At 50.2% G+C, this 19,790-nt stretch overlaps 1 protein-coding gene across 3 annotated transcripts in view; it reads right to left on the bottom strand.

The window, feature by feature from the left end:
* The window catches only part of SAMD4B (sterile alpha motif domain containing 4B), a 44,500-nt gene that overhangs the window by 3,884 nt on the left and 20,826 nt on the right, over window positions 1–19,790 (bottom strand). For all 3 annotated transcript variants that reach the window (XM_035285800.3, XM_035285798.3, XM_035285799.3), the window contains 9 exons: window positions 11,400–11,870; window positions 5,258–5,497; window positions 4,608–4,717; window positions 4,365–4,451; window positions 3,308–3,647; window positions 2,557–2,642; window positions 1,658–1,776; window positions 965–1,163; window positions 639–762 (listed from right to left, as the gene is read on the bottom strand). In XM_035285800.3, coding sequence (XP_035141691.1) covers window positions 639–762; window positions 965–1,163; window positions 1,658–1,776; window positions 2,557–2,642; window positions 3,308–3,647; window positions 4,365–4,451; window positions 4,608–4,717; window positions 5,258–5,497; window positions 11,400–11,870 — 1,776 coding nt within the window. The remainder of the gene's footprint in view (window positions 1–638; window positions 763–964; window positions 1,164–1,657; window positions 1,777–2,556; window positions 2,643–3,307; window positions 3,648–4,364; window positions 4,452–4,607; window positions 4,718–5,257; window positions 5,498–11,399; window positions 11,871–19,790) is intronic.

Genomic DNA, 19,790 nt, shown 5'->3' with positions numbered 1-19,790 from the left:
GGGTTTTGTCATGTTGCACACGCTAATCTCAAACCGCTCTACTTGCCTCAGCCTCCCAAAAGCTCTGAGATTATAGGCATGAGTTACTGCGCCCGAACTTGGCCCAATTTCTCATCTCCCATGGTCTGTGAGCAGAGGTCAAACAGCCCTCTCACTTCAAACACCATTTGTGTAGAACCTCATCTAAGAGGTGAAGTCCATTGGTTCCAGTGTAGTTACCTGGCATCTGAAAGAATGCCAGTAGACTGATGGGCAGGACTCCCCTCCACAGAAATCTCACACTTTGACTGTCCCATCCCCTCAACCCCTTCTAAATTGAGTACTCAATAATTCTGTAAAGAAAGAGACCAACACAGACACTAAAATTATGACATAGGGTGAGAAACATGGGATGGGATGGGTGTAAGGGGTGAGAGAAGATGATTCAGAGGGGTGGGGGCAAGACCTGAGAGATAAAATTGAAGCAGAGGAGGAAAACAACCCCTCACAATTGGGGGAGATGGGGAAGAGTGGTACCAGGTATGGGGAAGAGGTACCCAAGCAGTCTGTAAGGAACAGTGGATATGAGACCCAGGAGTGAGGGGAAAAGTCAGCTGAGGGTGTCAGCCAGGCAGAGTCCCAAGGGTGGGGCACCTCACCTGGAGGGAACATGAGAATGGCCTGGGGTGACGAGTGGACCGGGAGCGAGTGAGTGCGCTGCACAGAGCTGCGGCTCTGACTGGGCATGCTGTTGCTGCCTCCAGGGTTGGCAAACCACAGGTTCTGCACAGGTCCCAGGAAGAGAGAAAGTAGTGAGTGGGGAAGAGGCCCAGACCCAAGAGTGGTAGAGTTGGTACAGGCCTTCTCCCACTCCCACCCCCACCACCTCTAAGCTGGGCCCAGACACAGAGGTACAGACGTATACATCCCAGGTACTGCCACCCCAGCCCCATGAGGCCAGGGCCCCTGCTTCCAGGCAGCTTACCTGTCGGCCCTGGCCTCCAAGGCTGGGGCTGGTGAGGGCATGTCGAGGGGAGACGCCCCCAATGCCTGAGGGGCTCAGGAGGCCCATCCGGCCAGGTGGGAGGGCCCGGGGAGGCATTGGGAACTGCCGCTGGGTACGCCGGGCCACTCCCATCCCCACAGAGCCAGCTATGGGGAGCGAGTTGGAGCCAAAAGCCCAGCTGTGAGAGAGCAGAAGGCAGGGTGTTAACTTAGGTGGATGGGGCCCATCTGTCCACCCCTTCCTCACCTTCCCCAAGTGGTAGGAGAAAACATAAACCTCCATCATACATTCTGTCCCCATCTGCCCCAAGGGTACCCCCGGAAGGAGATGGGAAGAAGACAAGAGTTTCCTCACTGTCCACTCATAATAGTTCTCTAAACCTCAATTATCAAGGGAGATATTTCTGTTATTTGTCTGGTATAAGAAGGGACTTCTCACCCTTTGCATACAGGTGAGGAGCAAAACACAGATGAGGGGCCTGCCCATGGGACATGTGTTTCTTAGCTCAGCATCCTACTCCAGTGGGAAATTTTCTTCTGGGAAAGTCCCCCCGTGACTGAATAAGTAAAAATTGGATTCTCAGCCCAGAACATAATCATCCCATTAAGGACTGATCTGCTAACCAACAAAGGCCTGTGAGGGCAGGTCCCTGTACCCTGGGCGCCCGCCTACCCTTTCTGCTGCCGGTAGTTCTGCATCTCTAGTGCGGCTTTGCGCGGGAATGTCCGGAGGAGCTTCAGCACTTGCTGTTTCCAGGATAGCAGCCGTTTCTTCTGCGTCTCCGTGAAAGCCTAGAATTGGTAGGGCATGGGTGAAGCAGAGAGGGTGGTGCTTCTTTCAGACCTTCCTTCCAGTCTTCCATTCATTTGTTTAAATATTTATTGCCTGGTCAGGTGTTTTCCTGTATTCCCAGCATTTCGGGAGGCTGAGGAGGGTGGACCATGCCTGTAATTCCTGTACTTTGGGGGGCCAAGGTGGGAGGATCACTTGAGGTCAGGAGTTTGAGACCAGCCTGGCCAACAAGGTGAAACTTCGCCTCTACTAAAAATATAAAAATGAGCAGAGTGTGGTAATGCATGCTTGTAATCCCAGCTACTTGGGAGGCTGAGGCAGGAGAAACCCTTGAACCCAGGAGGCGGAGGTTGCAGTGACCCGAGATCACACCACTGCACTCCAGCCTGGGCAACAAGAACGAAACTCCATCTCAAAAAAAAAATGCAAAAATTAGTTGGGTGTGGTAGCACATGCCTGTAATCCCAGTTACTTGGGAGGCTGAAGCAGAAGGACTGCTTGAACTGAGGAGGCAAAGGTTACAGTCAGATGAGATCACAACACTGTACTCCAGCCTGGTGACAGAGTGAGACTCCATCTCAAAAAAAAAGAGGGAGAGAGAGAGGAGTGTATACAGTGCTCTGAGAAGAACCCTCTAAAGCCAACACTAGTAAGATGCAAGACTGGAAGGGCTGGCAGGTGCCAGGTCAGGCAAGACCCTGTGGGCCACATATGACACAATGGTCCTGAGAATGATGGGGCAGCCTTTCCCTTTTCAAGTATGTTAGGGAAGGCCTTACCTCATGAGTCAGGCACTTTTCGATGAGCTGGAGGTAACTGGTGATGTTCTCTTCGTCTGGTCGGGACACCAGCAGCTGGGTGCACACTGGGACACGAGAAAGGGCAGGTTAGCCCCTAGTGTGCCCTCTGCCATGTTCCAGCCTTCAGCTGGCTCGTGCACAAGAAGGAACAGGAGATTCAGGCTGGATCAGTACCAACTATTAAGTGCTAGCCATGGTACTTGGGTTATCATGAGGATATTTAACACAGTTCCTGACACAATCTTGTCACTACAAACGTTTTTAGCTGAGGAACCTAAATCTCAGTTGAGTCACTTGCCCCAGGTCCAGATCCAGACTGAGGTGGATCCAAGTGTAAAGTCTGCTATGTCATGCTGCTTTAGGAAAGGCTGAAGCTGTGATGAATTTCATCATACCCACCCCCTGGACTTTGGTCCCCTCTGAGAAAAATCAATGGACTCCCCTCAACTGCTTACCCTTTACTACATGCAATTTCTTCTGACACACTGCCCCATCTTCTGCTCAGCCTGGAGATACTTTGAGGGGAAGGGCTGTTATCCACCATCAGCCCAGATGTGCCCAAGGGCAAGAGGCCTTATCACCCTGTCTTGGCTACTGTCTGTAGTGTTCCAGTGTCCCCCAGGCTTTACAAAGCCCTGCTCCCACCATCTAACTTGGATTTGATCCCTGGTGCCTGAGTTCGCTTGGCTTTCTGCCTCAGGATTTTCTGCTAGACCATGGCTGGTCTCACCTTTGCCCATCACCCGTGTAAACTGGCTGGGGATGTCTCCGTCGGCAACGGGAGCCGGAGCAGGCTCACTGCCATCAGTGGGAGCTGGAGCTGGTAGAGGTGGGTAGTTCTCCACAGGTGGAGGGTCCTTGGCCTCAGTGCCCTTGTCTGTGACGGGGTGGGCTAAAGGAGGCTCAGCACCTGGCAGCGGTGGCTCCCCCGGGGCCCCATCCTTGGCAGTAGGGGTGGTGGCAGCAGCAGCCACGGTAGCCTGGAGGACACTGTAGGCCTTGATAGGAGTGATGATGATCTGCTGCAGCTCCTGCAAAGCGTTTCGTAGGTTCCCACCTTCTAGCACATCCTGGATGGGAGGACATAGGCTGGGGTCACATGCAGACCCTACAATGAGGGACAGAGGATATCTACACAGAGGGTCAGAAAGGGCTTGCAGAAGACTGGGCAGGACCCTGGGTTCCAGCACATAGAGAAGGCATGTAAGGGCACCACAAGTCCACAAACATATAGGCACACATTTCCTCTTTCTCATCAAAGTGAAACTCACGAAAAGGCAGTCTAATGTTGGAGTCTCAGGGACCCACCAAGGACAAAATCAGAGATTCAGACCCAGATACTGAGTGGGGAAGAATACAAACAGAAGGCAGTGGCAAGGAAAGGGAAAGAGGAATGCAAATCAGTCAGATCAAATCAAATCAGAAATGGAAGGAAAATGAGTTTAGAAACAATCAAATGGAAAGAAGAAAGATCGTGCACACAAAGACACTCTCCTCTACCAGAAAGACCAGTAAGAAATGGAAAAGAAAAAAGGGAGAGAAGGTATAGAGTCAAAAGACAGATATTCTGGAACCACAATCCAGGACAGACAGGGAGAGGAGCCTCTTAGCCACCAGCAAGTGAGCCCTTTGATGCTGGCTTGTACGTGGTCCCTGGAGTCTAGCTCCCTAGGACTGGGGCTACTGAGGCCAGACCTGAGGAGTTAGGAGGCCAACTCAGGGCCTTTGGTGTACTGATACCACCAGGTGGCTGGGTGGCCTTGAAGATGCAGATACCAGATCCTCACCTTCTCTAGGGACTTGAGGACGCTCTGTCTCTCACGTAGTTTCTGGATGCTCAGGGCTATCTTGTGGCGGGCACCTTTGGTGACGTTCTGTGATAAGGGGAGAAAGTGACAAGAAGCTGAAGATGGGAGGCTGAGATACTTCGGGGTGCCCAAATAGAGATCAAGGAGAAAAGGAGGCTTGGGCTGTAAGGATGCCAAACTAGTGCTGCCCCAGCACCTCCCTGATGGTCCCCTTGGCTTCACCTGAGACTCCAGGTGCTGCTCAGTCAGTGTCATCATCTCCTCGTAGCTCATCTGTGAGAAGAGGGCTGCATACTTGTGCAAGCGGAGGCTCTTGAGCCATGAGGGCACATCTTTGGAAAAGGAGGGAGGGTGAAAGGTCAGGAGTTTGGCCCTGATGACCAAGGTAAAGGAAGGGTTGTGGGGATAAACCCACAGGAAGCCACAAAAATGCAAAAAATTGGAAGGGGGTTGGGAGGAACTAAGGTTCCATCAGCTCCTTCTTTATCTGCCTGGCCAGACCCTCTCAGGCAGCCTTCTCTGGGGAGAACAGCTGACCCTTCTGAGCTGCTCAGCTGGATGTGTACTAGGATGACCTCACTGATTGCTTCAAAACTTCCAGGAATCTCTGTTCTATCAGTTACCTGTGTCCTGGCTTCCTTGTCAGACTGGGGTATGTGAAGACAGGGGACTCCTCCCCAGTCAGACCAGAACCTGTTAGGGTAGATGTGGGGTCTCTCTGCTTAGTCTTGAGCCCTAAGAGCAGGGACTATCTATTCCCCTCCTCAGAGGGGTAGGCAGGTGTCAGCTACAAGCTCCTTTCTGCCCTCTAGATTCTGCAGAAGCCCCTAGAAATGGAGAAATGAGTCCTGGTGCTGCTATCCCCAATGTACCTTTCATGCCACTTCCATCCTCCTGGAAAGTGTTCCGGCTGGAGCCCTGCTCCTCTGTCTGCTCACTGCCAGAGGAGGCCACGCTGCTCTGGGGCGAGAGGGGTGCGTGATCGGGCGTGGTAAAAGCAGCCCGGGCCCCAAGCTCCTCTGGACTCGGCCACTCACCAGGGGCCTGGGGGCTTGTAGGGATGAGTGACATGGAGCGCTTCAGCGGGCTAGGGTGGATTTGGCAGGGGAGACCTGGCCAGAGTGGGAGAAAAGCAGATTAGGTTTGGGGATCCAACCACAGGAGACCATCCCCCTGCCGTCAGTGCCAGGATGGCAATTTGGCCCCATAATGTGCCAAAGGAAGGGACCTGGGGTCTAAGGGGAACCAGATATACCTCATTCCCTCACCCCCAACACCCAACCCATCAGCAAGCTATCAGCCATTTCCCTGAACTTCTCTAGTTCCGCTGGCTCAAGCCACCAGCATCGCTGGAGGGAATTACTGCCATACCCTCCTCACTGGTTTCCTGCCTTCACTCTCACCTCCTGCAGTCCATGCCCCTCACCATGGCCATAAGGATCCTTTTAAAAATGAAAATCTGACCAAGCTGGACTCCTGCTCAAATCCATGTGACTTCCTTTCATAGTGGAAACAAAATTCAAATGCTTCCACATGCCTAAAAGGCCATGCAGGACCTGGCCCCTGCTCCTCTCTAACTCTCCTCTCCCACAACCCGCCACTTGGTTCATGCCTATCCTTGGCCTCCTCCCAAATGTCCCTTTGTTCCTGAAACACTCAAGCTTGTTCCAGTCTTAGGATTTCTGGACTTGCTTCTTACCTTCCTGATCTTAGTGGTTGGCTCCCTCAAGTCTCATCTCAAGTGTCACCTCCTCTGAGGCCTACTCTAAACCCTTAATCTGAAGTCCTGCCCCACTCTGCTGCCCCAACCCGTTACTCTATCACATTACTGTCTTGTCTTTCTTACAGCACCTGTCACAACCTGAAATTATCAAGTTATTTGTTTATTTATTTATTTATTGAGAAGGAGTCTTGCTCTGTTGCAGGGCTGGAGTGCAGTGGCACTATCTTGGCTCACTGCAACCTCTGCCTCCCAGGTTCAAGTGATTCTCCTGCCTCAGCCTCCTGAGTAGCTGGGATTACAGGCGTGCACCACCACACCCATCTTTGTATTTTTAGTAAAGACAGGGTTTCACCATGTTGGCCAGGATGGTCTCAATCTCTTGACCTTGTGATCCACCTGCCTGGGCCTCCCAAAGTGCTGGGATTACTGGCGTGAGCCACTGTGCCTGGCCTTGTTTACTTATTAACTGTACCCCTGCTAGAACAGAAGACTTGTGATAGCAGGAAGCTGTCCCATCTTAAACATTATATATTGTAATGAACGAAGTATGTAAGCTGCTTCCTCAACAACCTTGTTATGGAGCCTCACGAGCTCCATTTTTTTCTGCAATGAGCCCAAACTGGCCACCCATGGGGCCTGGTGGCTCAGGGTGATCCCAGGCCCTCTTCTGCAGGATGCTCCACACCCTCTGTCCATCCCACATCTGAGATTGACAAACGAATCCAACTTTTTTTTTTTTTTTTTTTAAAGATGGGGTTTCACCATGTTGGTCAGGCTGGTCTTGAACTCCCAACCTCAGGTGATCCGCCCGCTTTAGCTTCCAAAGTGCTTGAATTCTAGGTGTGAGCCACCATGCCCAGCTGACAAATCCAACTTGATTTTTTTTCTTTTTGAGATGGAGTTTCGCTCTGTCGTCTAGGCTGCAGTGTAGTGGTGTGATCTTGGCTCACTGCAACCTCTGCCTCCCAGGTTCAAGCAATTCTCCCTGCCTCAGCCTCTAAGTAGCTGGGACTACAGGCGCCCGCCACCATGCTGGCTAATTTTTGAATTTTTAGTAGAGATGGACTTTCACCATGTTAGCCAGGCTGGTCTTGATCTCCTGACCTCAGGTGATCCACCCGTCTTGGCCTCCCAAAGTGCTGGGATTACAGGCATGAGCCACTACACCTGGCCTCCAACTTGATTTTTAACCACTCTCAAGACAGGGCAGACTCCCATGAGCTTCCAGACCTTTATCTGTGCTTTTCCCTCTGCCTACATCACCTCTCCAACCGTTCTCCATCAGCCACTTCTCCCTTTGTGCCTTGCTAACATACCCCTCTGCTGCTGCCTCAGGCACAGTGCTTGCTGCCCTCCACACTATCCTCCCTCTCGCACTGGACTGTGGGTTCATGGAGGATGGCAGCTCAGCCCAATTACTTATACAACTCCATGATCAGGCACAGAGCATGATACACAGAAGTCCTTCCAATGAAGTTTCATAAAAGACAAAGGGGTGCTAAGAGGGCCTCTGAGCTCCACTTATCTCATCAAAAGTACCCCAAGTCAGCCTAGACAAAAAGAAATCAAACAAAGCCAAAAAGCCTCACCCTGGGTAGGTAAGAACATCAAGGCCCGTGGAGCTGAAGCCCTTTGCCCCAGTTCCCATGGGGAGTTGACAGACTGAGACAGAGCCCAAGCCTTGTTTCTGATGGAAAGGCTGGGGTTCCTGCCAGTGCTCTACTGACATCCAGCCCAGGAAGGAGGGCTAGCCTGATGCAGGCCCTAGAGCATCTTCCCTCAGCTGTGACAATCCTGATGCCCCTTGCTAGGAAATCACCTAAGGGAGAAGGCAAGGCAGTGGTCCATTCCTAATACCAGCATCTGCTCTACCCTAGAGTGTCCGAGGTCCTCTTCCCAGGGCTTCTTCTGCCTCTAGACTCCCTCAGCCTGGGCTTCTGTCCCCATTCAGGACTCTTGAGGGAACATGGCACACTCTGGGCCCTGTGGGGCTGGGGAATCCTCAAGACAGGCCTTTTGGCCTATTTTGGTGTTTCTGGCCTCCTTCTTCCTCCCTTCTCAGCCAAGAAGGGGGCAAGCGAGGCTGAGAGGGCAGGAAATTACCCTGACTGGAATGATCGTGCAGTTCCTGAGGAGCCCTGCTTGGCTCCACACTGGGGTGGAGTTGGCCACAGCATGAGAATGACAAAAACAAGAATGCCGGCTGGAGATCCAGGGCCTTTCACTCTCCAAGAAATCCTGATCTGTCCTTGGCAGCACCCCAAACCCACGCTGGCTGCCCTCAAAGGCCAATCCTTGCTCCCCACTCAAAAATATTTTAATCATTTCCTGTTTCCTGCAACTGCCTGGAATCCAAAAGCTTCTCCTGTCCTTCAAGGCCTCCCAGAATGTGGCCTTCACACACTGAGGTCTGAGGGTACAGACAGACCTGAGTTCAAATCCTGACTCTGACTCTGTCGCCTGTGTGTGATCTTGGGCAAGTCACTTCATTTGCCCCTCTGCCTCCATTGCCACATGAAGTCCTTAGCTGAGGGATAGGCACATGGTAAGCACAAGTCTCTGCTACTGCTATTACTCATTCAAATCCACTCCAGCCAGACCTGTCTGTACACTGTTCCCTCTAATTTTCCACCCTTGTGCTTATTTCGTGCTGTGCTTTTTTTTTTTTTTTTTTTTGAGACGGAGTTTCGCTTGTTACCCAGGCTGGAGTGCAATGGCGTGATCTCGGCTCACCGCAACCTCCATCTCCTGGGTTCAGGCAATTCTCCTGCCTCAGCCTCCCGAGTAGCTGGGATTACAGGCGTGCACCACCATGCCCAGCTAATTTTTTGTATTTTTAGTAGAGACGGGGTTTCACCATGTTGACCAGGATGGTCTCGATCTCTTGACCTCGTGATCCACCCGCCTCGGCCTCCCAAAGTACTGGGATTACAGGCTTGAGCCACTGCGCCCGGCCTCATGCTGTGCTTTCTACTTGTAATGTCCAATTCCTTTTTCTCTTTTGGTCCAAACCCCTATCAACATTGTTGAATCTTGGTCCTTTAATAGCTGCTGGGGTCCCCATGATGGGGAGCACAGAAGGTATCAGAAGAAATAAATTTATAGGTACCCTACATGGGTTATCACTCCCCTTGGTGAGGGCTGAGCATCTCTAGGAGGGGTACTTTTTGGTGGAGGTAGTGTAGCATAGTAGTTCAGAGTATGAGCTCTGCAGCAAGACTGCTTGGCTTTAAATCCTAGCTATACCACCTTGGCCAGGTGAGACTTAGCCAGTGAGTTTATATGTATAAAGTTCTTAGAATAGCTCCTCGTAAACACTGAACACTGTTTTTTTTTTTGAGATGAAGTCTTGCTCTGTCGCCGGAGCTGGAGTGCAATGACATGATCTTGGCTCACTGCAACCTCTGTCTGCTGGGTTCAAGCAATTCTCCTGCCTCAGCCTCCCAAGTAGCTGGAATTACAGGCATGTGCCACCACACGCGGCTAATTTTTGTATTTTTTTTTTTTTTTTTTTTTTTTAGATGGAGTCTTGCTTTGTCACCAGGCTAGAGTATGGCAGCACGATCTCGGCTTACTATAACCTCCACCTCCTGGGTTCAAGTGATTCTCCTGCCTCAGCCTCCCAAGTAGCTGCAGCTACAGGTACGCACCACCAAGCCCAGCTAATTTTTGTAGTTTTAGTAGAGATGGTGTTTCACCATGTTGGCCAGAATGGTCTCAATCTCCCGACCTCATGATCTGCCCACCTCAGCCTCCCAAGTGCTGGGAATACAGGTGTGAGCAACCATGCCTGGCCTAATTTTTGTATTTTTAGTAGAGATGGGGTTTCACCACGTTGCCCAGGCTGGTCTTGAACTCCCGACCTCAAATGATCCACTCTCCTCAGCCTCCCAAAGTGCTGGGATCACAGGCCTAGTACTCAATATTTTTTGGCTGGAATGATCATTATTAATACATCCTCCCATCCTGGAACTGTGATGCTCCATGACTGGAAAATGAAATCCAAGGCGCCTCAGGTTGCTGTTTCCTGAAACCGCCCTTCTATCCCTTTATCTTCCCAGGTTCTCACCAGCAACTGGAAGGGAGGCACATTAACTGGGGAATATCCACATTAACTGGGGAAAAAACTGGCTCAAGGGGTAACTGACGAGCACCAGGTACCAGACAGCGGGGCATTTGGGACCTGAGGTTACCCCCACCCGCTGGCACACGACATTTCACTGCTACTCTCTCCTGTCTTGCTTTAAACCAGTGCCTGCAGAAGGGGACTAGCAGCTCTGAGGTTAAATCATCAACCACCCTCTCACCCTGAGTCAGGTCATGCCGCCTTAGCATGGCTTGGAATAGCCACCCTTCCTTATCCTGCATATTTCAACTAACATTTCATAAAGTCACTGGGATACCAATTCTTCCTGCTCACCCTAGCCTGTAAGGCTTTCACTAAGAGAGCTCTTTCAAACATGTTTAGTTGGCAGGACAGTGTAGTGGTCAGAGGCAGGCTCTGGCATCAGATTGGTTGGGTCTGTTCCACCACTTGTTCTACATATAACCTTGAACACATGACTTCACCTCTGAGTCCAAGTGTCCTCATCTGTTGAATAGGGCTAATAATATGGTTGGGATGCTGCTTGAGATCATATCTACAAAATGTCTATAAAAGAGTACCTGGCATAGTCAATGCTCAAAAATGTTAGCTACTATTATAAACACCTTACAGCATGAGTTTTGTCTTATATCAACAGTGCTTTCAGAAACAAAGCTGTAAGTTGAGGCTAGATACAAAAATCCATGATGACTGAACTGGAAGGGACCTCAGACGACAGGATCCACACTTCCATCAAGCGTCACAGCCTAATGTTCTTAGAGGCCAGGTATATATGAGAAATGCCCAAAGGGGGATTGGTGGGAGCAGAGGCAGACTGGGGTGCTTGTGCAGTCTAAAGGGCATGCTCAACATTAAGCTCTATATTATTGTTGCCACTGGGAAAACAGGTCTTGCTGAGTTGCTAGATCTTTTGACTTCTCAAGAGAGGCTGGAAATCTCATTTCTAGGGAAGCACCCATATTTATTTAAAAACCCAACACAACAAAACAAAACCAAAGTATGGGTTCAATAAGACATGTCTGTAGGTCAGATTCACCTTTGGGAAAGCCAGTTCACAGCTCTGCATTGCCTCATAAAGCTGAGGCCTAGAGCTTATATGACTTGTCTAATGCCAGAGTGAGGGAGCTCTCACCAGTCCAACCTTTTTCAAGTAGACACGGTCTTCTGGGACACCGCCCCCACTTACCTGTGTTTGTGTTGCTCCCAATACTGTTGATGGCTGGCGGCACTGAACTGGACGGGTGGAAGGGCACATGTCCATTTTCCCGGGGTGGTTTGTCCTGCCAGCCTGGCCCTGCCTCCCCAGGGCCCAGCTCTGCAGGGCCCCCCCACTCGTCTGAGCCTTGGCGAGAATGGTAGGAGGGCTCTGGCCGGGAGCGGAAGCCACTAGCCAGCCGCTCTTCCAGGTGGCTCAGCCAGAGGGCCAGTGCGTTGCGGTCCTCCAGTGTGGTGGCTGGGTGGATGAGGGCATAGGAAAGCAGCTGGCGGCTCTCCTCGATGAAGGCATTGCTCTCGATTGAGTAGGCCAGCACTTTCTGCAGCAGCCTCATGTACTCCGACTTGGCCTCTGTGTTGCCTGGCTGAAGCAGGGGAAGGTGGGTCAGCAGGAGGGATACCACCTTCTCTTTGGACTCCTGCTGCCACTGGCTGACGATGGCTACAGAAGGGATAAGAAGAAATGTCAGGAGAGCCAGGGTGGGGTACTCCTATTTACCTGAGAGCACTGCCTATGGCCTAGTCCCTCAGCTCCAATCTCCTTTCATAACAATCTCCTTTCCATAACTCCCAATCTTATCCCTCATATAGGTGAGATCAAACACACTGACCCTGCTTCTAGCATATTTTTCTTATTTTTTTTTAAGAGACAGGGTCTCACTATGTTGCCCAGTCTGCAGTGCAGTGGCTATTCACAAGTGCAATCCCACTATTGATCAGCATGGGAATTTCGACCTGCTCCATTTCCGAACTGGGCCAGTTCACCCCTCCTTAGGCAACCTGGTGGTCCCTCGCTCCTGAGAGGTCACCATATTGGTACCACACTTAGTGCAGACGCCCAATCAGCATAGCACATCACAGCCCAGCACTGCCGGACTCAGGCAATTCTCTTGCCTCAGCCTCCCAAGCACCTAGTACAAGCACACGCCACCACACCCACTGTAATTTTTCTTGGTTCTATAACTCCTGATCTCAATAACCTGCAGTGCCTTCCAATCAGCCAAACTTGTTACTCTGGAATCTGAACTCCTCCTGTCCCCAGGCCTGCTCTCATGCTTTATCACCATGACACTTTACTCCATTCTTCATGGCCTCTATGCTATTTCACCTGTCAAAAAGCAGTCTCCTTCCCGAATGGAGAAGGCAGTGGTATATGGTAGTTAAAAGCTTGGGCTCTGGAATTGGATGGTCTAGACACCCAAGCTTATTAGCTGGATCTTAATAAGCCACCTTGAACCTCATTGACACTAAATTATCTGTAAAATTTTGGCAATAATTACAGCACCCAATTCACAGTGTTGCTTTGAAATTCAATGAGCTAGCAAAGAATGGAAAGTGGTTTGGCATTTAGGACATAGTAAATGCTTGCTATTGTTTTCTCTCTGCTTCTAGATTCTCCCCTTCCAATCCATTCCATGCATCTAGATGCATTTATCTTCCTAAATCACAACAGGATGTCATGCTCCTGACCAGGTATTTATAATGGCAATCAGCAAGCACCACCAGACTCAAGTCCAAGAACTCCTAGACTAACATCACCTTCATTTCCAGGGCACTCTCCAGCTCCCATTCCTCCAGATAGACTCAGCTCAGGGTATCTCCCCATCTTCCCTGGGGTTCTCTCCACAGTATATATTCATCGAAGTTCCATACTTGGCTGAGATTCTAGGTTTTGGCCCGCAACAACCTCCTTCCTCCTACACAAATTCTCTTTGGTAGATGGCCTAACTTACTGCCCTCCTCCAGGAAACACCCGCTGGCTGTTCCATGCCATGGTCATCTTGACCTCTCCTTTCTATCCTACTGTGTGAGGACCTGAGTCTGCCCTGTGGAGATAAGTCAGGTTTCCCCTTTCAACCCAGAAGGGAAGTCCCTAAGAATATGGCCCCAGGCTGGCCACATCAAGGAAGTCTTGGGTAGGAACTGTTACAAGTCTGACTCTCCCCGTCAAAAACCTTGTTAGCGCTGGGTGTGGTGGCTCACGCCTGTAATCCCAGCACTTTGGGAGGCTGAAGGGGGTGTTCAAGGCCAGCCTGGCTGACATGGTGAAAGCCTGGCTTTACTAAAAATACAAAACTTAGCCAGACACGGTAGTGGATGCCTGTAATCCCAGCTACCTAGGAGGCTGAGGTGGGAGAATCGCTTGAACCCAGGAGCTGGAAGTTGCAGTGAGCCAAGATCGTGCCATTGCACTCCAGCCTGGGTGACAAAGTGAGACACAGTCTAAAAAAAGAAAAAGAAAAAGAAAACCTGTAATCCCAGCACTTTGGGAGGCCGAGGCGGGTGGATCACGAGGTCAAGAGATCGAGACCATCCTGGTCAACAAGGTGAAACCCCGTCTCTACTAAAAATACAAAAAATTAGCTGGGCATGGTGGCACGTGCCTGTAATCCCAGCTACTCGGGAGGCTGAGGCAGGAGAATTGCTTGAACCCAGGAGGCGGAGGGTGCGGTGAGCCGAGATCGCGCCATTGCACTCCAGTCTGGGTAACAATAGCGAAACTCCGTCTCAAAAAAAAAAAAAAAAAAAAAAAAAAAGGAACAGGAAGAGATGTGGCATATGTCCCGTAACTACCACTTACTGTCCATGTGACTGTGGGCAAGTATGATCACTACACTGAGCTCTATTTTCTCTATCCGTAAAGTGAAGCCCAGAATCATTCCCACCTGGCATGGCTGCTATGAACTATGTGAGGCCATAGCATAGAATAGGTCCTCAGTAAACACTAGCTGCTTTTGCTAGTATCATGGTTATCATATCTCACTGTGTCTCCCTCCTTTCAAATATACACAGAGATTCTAAAGATACAAGCCAATCTCCTGGCCCAGGAAACCAAGAGGCTGGGAATAAACACCTATAAGGAAAGTCTTGGAAACCTAGATGTCTGAGGGTCTTTCAATCCAAGTTTCTTAAACCTTTAAGATTCCAATGACATCTAGCATGCTTCAGGATTGGCTTAAAAAAAAAGTTCTGGCCAGGCACAGTGGCTCACGCCTGTAATCCCAGCATTCTGGGAGGCTGAGATAGGTGGATTATGAGGTCAGGAGATCGAGACCATCCTGGCTAACATGGTGAAACCTTGTCTCTACTAAAAATACAAAAAATTAGCCAGGTATGGTGGCATGTGCCTGTAGTCGCAGCTGCTCTGGAGGCTGAGGCAGGAGAATCACTTGAACCTGGGAGGCCAAGGTTGCGGTGAGCTGAGGTCATGCCACTGTACTCCAGTCTGGGTGACAGAGTGAGGTTCCGCCTCAAAGAAAGAAAAGTTCCATGGACCTCCGGTCTCCTCTACCCACACTGAAGGATGGACACCTGGCCTTGCATCAAAAACTCAAGAAATGCCCTTTCTGTAGCCCTATTTCTCTGAATGATCTGCTTAGAACTCTGTGGCCTAGAATTCACTCCTAATTCTGCTTAAGTCTATAGCCCTAGGAAAATGAATCTCATACAATTCCTAACTTCTGGCTATAAGACTGGATTTTCTTGGCCTGGGGCTCTCTGCTCTAAGCTTCCTAGAGAGAACACCTGTTAATTTTTGTTTTTTTGAGATGGAGTCTTGCTCTGTTGCCCAGGCTGGAGTGCAGTAGCTAGATCTCAGCTCACTGCAACCTCCTCTTCCTGGGTTCAAATGATTCTCCTGCCTTGGCCTTCCAAGTAGCTGGGATTACAAGCATGCACCACCATGCCCAGCTATTTATTTTTGACGGAGTCTCACTCTGTTGCCTAGGCTGGAGTGCAGTGGCATGATCTCGGCTCACTGCAACCTCCACCTCTGGGGCTCAAGGATTCTCCTGCCTCAGCCTCCCAAGTAGCTGGGATTACAGGCACACACCACGACACCTGGCTGATTTGCATATTTTTAGAGGAAGGGGGCGTATCATCAAGTTGGCCAGGCTGATCTGGAACTCCCGACCTCAGATGATCTGCCTGCCTAGGTCTCCGAAAATGCTGGGTAACACTGCGTCCTGCCTGCTACTTTTTTTTTGCTATGTTAGCCAAGCTGGTCTTGAATTCCTGATCTCAAGTTATCTGCCCGCCTCAGCCTCTCAAAGTGCTAGAATTACAGGCATGATCCACCATGCCCAGTCAAGAAAACACCTGTTAAATCTATTCATTCAAAGGCATCAACTCATACTATGCCCACAGCATTGCTTACAATTAATAGTAGAACCAATACCACTACTGCTGCTGCTACTACTATTACTGACAATGGCATGTTGTATGGCACTTTCTTTTTCTTTTTTTTTGAGATGGAGTCTTACTCTGTTGCCAGGCTGGAGTGCAGTCGTGTGATCTCAGCTCACTGCAACCTCTGCCTCCTGGGTTCTAGCAATTCCCCCGTCTCAGCCTCCCAGGTAGCTGGGACTATAGGTACATGCCACCACGCCCAGCTAGTTTTTTGTATTTTAGTAGAGACGGTGTTTCACCATGCTGTACAGGATGCTCTCGATCTCCTGATCTCAGGATCTGCTGCCTCGGCCTCCCAAAGTGCTGGTATTACATCCGGCCGGCACTTTATTCAGAATGGATACTGTTTATTGAGCATTTACTAAGTACCATACACTATACTAAGAATATGATTGTTTTTCATCCCTGTTTCAAACCTGTTTTAGCATGCACATCTTGCAGATAAGAAAACAGATTTGGGAAGGTGAGGTCACATACCCCAAGTGACAGAGCCAGTAAGCGACACAGCTGACATCCGAACCCAGGCTCTGTGGGCCTCCAGAATTAAGAGGAACTTTTTTTTTTTTGAGACAGAAGCTTGCTCTATTGTGCAGGCTGGAGTGCAATGGCGTGATCTTGGCTCACTGCAACCTCCACCTCCTGGTTTCAAGCAATTCTCCTGCCTCAGCCCCCACCAGTAGGTGGGATTACAGGTACGTGCCACCACACCTGGCTAATTTTTTATTTTTAGAGACAGAATCTCACTCTGTTGCCAGATGCCAGGCTGGAGTGCAGTGGCACGATCTTGGCTCACTGCAACCTCCACCTTCCAGGTTCAAGCAACTCTCCTGCCTCAGCCTCCCAAGTAGCTGGGACTACAGGCACACGCCATCACACCCAGCTAATTTTTGTAATTTTTTAGCAGAGATGGGGTTTCATCATGTTGGTCAGGATGGTCTCAATCTCTTGACCTCGTGATCCACCTGCCTCGGCCTCCTAAAGTGCTAGGATTATAGGCATGAGCCACCGTGCCTGGCCAATTTTTGTATTCTTAGTAGAGACAGGGTTTCACCATGTTGGCCAGGCTGGTCTCAAACTCCTGACCTCAGCTGATCCAACAGCCTCGGCTTCCCAAAGTGCTGGGATTAGAGGTGTAAGCCAAGGTGCCTGGCCAGGAGAAACTTTTAACCCACAACCTTTTATGTCACCAATGCCAAGTTTCTCCTTTCCCAGCTTTCCAAATCCCCTTCAGTATCTGCCACTCAAAGCTAGGAAACCTCATTCCCTTGTCTGTCTTCACTTGAACCAGCTGCCAAGATTATGAAGCTGGTCTTTCAGGCCATCTCCATATCTAAAGATTGTTTTCCAAGGCAGATCTGGCCTTCCTGAAGTCAAGAACTTTTATCTTTCCTGCTCTCCCATCTCCACCTGGCACTCGATCAAACAGTAAGAACTCTGTGGTACCCTCTTTTCATAACTTAGTCCTAGAGTTTTCAGTTCTTGATGAGAAAGAATAAAGATAGTGATTCCCATTAAGGACAGAAAGTCAAGAATGAAAATAAACAAAAATAAAAATAAAGAAGTTGAGGATATGCATCCCAGTCAGAAAAACAGTTGCCTGGGCAGTATGCTTCCTCCTGTGTAAACTAAGGGTTATAAAAAGCTGCTGAGGAGATGCAGGGAGATGATGCATGTAAAGCATCTGAGAGTGCACCCATAGTAAGCATTCAGTCTGTGGCTCAAGGATGGGTGTTTTCCTCTCTTCTCCAGTAGAGTCCAGTCCGCCTGCCCCTCCAGCCCCACCCTGACATTTCAATCGCTGTTGTTTAGGCCTTGCAGGGTAGCCAGAGGCATCTGGGACAGAGAGAAGCCTTGTCTAGTCCCTCCCCCACTCCAGAGTACTGCCAGGACCTCAGGGCTAAGGGGACACAGCTTCTCCTCTGGTACCGCCAGGGGATATGACAGAACAGCCCCAAGGGCTGGGCTCAATGCAAGACCTTGTTCTGCTGCCGAGAAAGGGGAGAGTGGTTTTGGACGAATGGAGGCTGACTCCAGGGAAATGTGTATTCATGTGTCTGTGTGGTGGTGGTGGGGAGGGCAGGCCTCCCACGACTGAGAAGCATCAGTGAGTACTGGAACGGGTCCAAGGAATTTGTGCAGCCTCAGGCCCCTTGGGGTGAGTCCAGCTGGGGCTAGAAATGATGGGTGGGGATGGAACTTCTAGTTTCCTGCCCAGATCAGAAAAGTCTGGCCCAGATTGGAGGCACAGCAGAGGCCCAACGAATACCTGCACAATTGAACCCAGATGGTCTCCTGGAAGGTGGTGGTGTCTGTGTGTATCATGTGCCTCTCTAGGATCCCCTAAGCTCAGATCACTCTGTCTCAGGTCCCAGCAGAGTATACTGAGTCAGAGCACAAGTTCAACAGGCAAATTTGCTGGGTTCAAAATCTACCTCTGCCTCCACGATCTAACTCAATGTTGTAATTGTGGGCCAGTCCTTTAACCTCTCTGATCCTTGGTCTCTTCTGTACAATGGGGACTGTAAAGTCTCTACCTCACAGGGTTGTTATAAAGAATCAATGAGACAATCATGCAAAGTGTCTGGCATGTGGTAAGTGCTCAGTATATTTATTGTAGCTCTTGGTTAAAATCTAGAGCCCATGCTGTTTCAGGGCTGGTGGGAACAGTTCATGCACAAGAGCACATCTGGGCCTTCCCCTTAAGATTCCCAACAGGGGTGGGGAATTTCACAGTTATTTACCAAAAACAGACACATCTCTGGTTCCTTGGAGCTAGATGCACAACAAGCAATGATGAAATTCTGGAGGTGGGCGGATGGGGGAAGGGGCTGGGGAATGCTATGACGCCAATAGCTCCTTCTCACCAAAGTGCAAACCTGGACTCTGCAAACATGGATAGGCTGAGGAAGATGGTGCGTATAAATGTCCTCCTTGGCTATAGCAGCAGCAGGGGAGAGCTGGCCAGGTGACCAGAGCTAAGTAGGTCATGACCCTAGGTCCTGGCAAATCAAAGGTACCAAACAAGACTTCCATAAGAGCAAACCCATTTTAATGTAATGGGCTGCAACAATTGTAGTAGCCTCAGGCACCAGTCGGAGGGGCTAGGGTTTCGCTCCAAGCATGACCTTCTCTGCCTCACCCCAGCTCACACTGACACGGGGGGAGGGCCAGGGGGCTCACATTTTTATTTGATGAATTGTCAAGCAGAGTCTGAAATTGGAGGGTGGAGGCCAGGGCTGAGCTCTGGTGACTCACTTGCCATTGCTCCCTCCTGACCTCAGTTTCCCCACCCAGATTCAATTAGCCAGAGAGGGAGGACCTCTCTGCTAGATATGGGGACTGACTCAGAGGATAGGAGATGGGAAGAAAATGCAGGAAATGTCTTCCAGGAAGCTACAGGACCATGGAGTGAAGTGGAATTCAGCTTCCCTGACCCTAGTCTCCTTTCTCCTTTCCATGGGAATAAACTTCCAGTCCAAGTGAGCATCAGGGAAAAGGAGAGGGGCAGGGTTATTGTTCTACCTCCAGAGGCAGGGAAGACAGTACCTGGAGAATGAACAGGGATTACAAAAAGGGACAACCTGGGACCTCTCCTTCCTTGTTCCAGAGACCCCTGGAATATTGCTTTTCTGTTCCTAGGTGTTGCCTCAGGTCCTGCTTCCATGAAACTGATGCTGGCTGCCTAGGCTGGAGGACTTCCCTACACCTTTCCAGCTGCCCGAGAGGAAGTGATGACCTAAGCCAGGCTTTCTGAAGCTATAAGCCCCGACTCCCCACTTCTAGTAGGTCACAAAACAGTATCCTCACCACCTTCCTGGGCCTACCCAGAATCAACGTCAGCATTAAGACAAGTGGTTCTCCACTGGGTGCACACAAGAGCCAACCAGGGAGCTTTAATCTCCAGGGAAGGACCTGGGCATCAATCACACTATTTTTAGAAAGGTCCTGGGGGATTCTAACACAAAGCTAGGGAGATACTCACCTAGGTAAATTTCTCTGTGCTACCTGACCTATCTGAGCAGAAAGGAGGCAACTGGGAAGCTCTGACCCAAACTCACAACCAAGGTCTCCCTGGAGAACTGGAGGAAGTAGTAAGGTTAGCTGGGTGGGACACGGAGATACAACCCAGATAAAGCTGGAGATTTGCCTCACTGTTCAGCTCTCCAGGTTTGAA

This window comes from Callithrix jacchus, chromosome 22, assembly GCF_049354715.1.
Source record: "Callithrix jacchus isolate 240 chromosome 22, calJac240_pri, whole genome shotgun sequence".
Classification (NCBI taxonomy): domain Eukaryota; kingdom Metazoa; phylum Chordata; class Mammalia; order Primates; family Cebidae; genus Callithrix; species Callithrix jacchus.
This window is presented reverse-complemented; position numbering and strand designations above follow the sequence as displayed.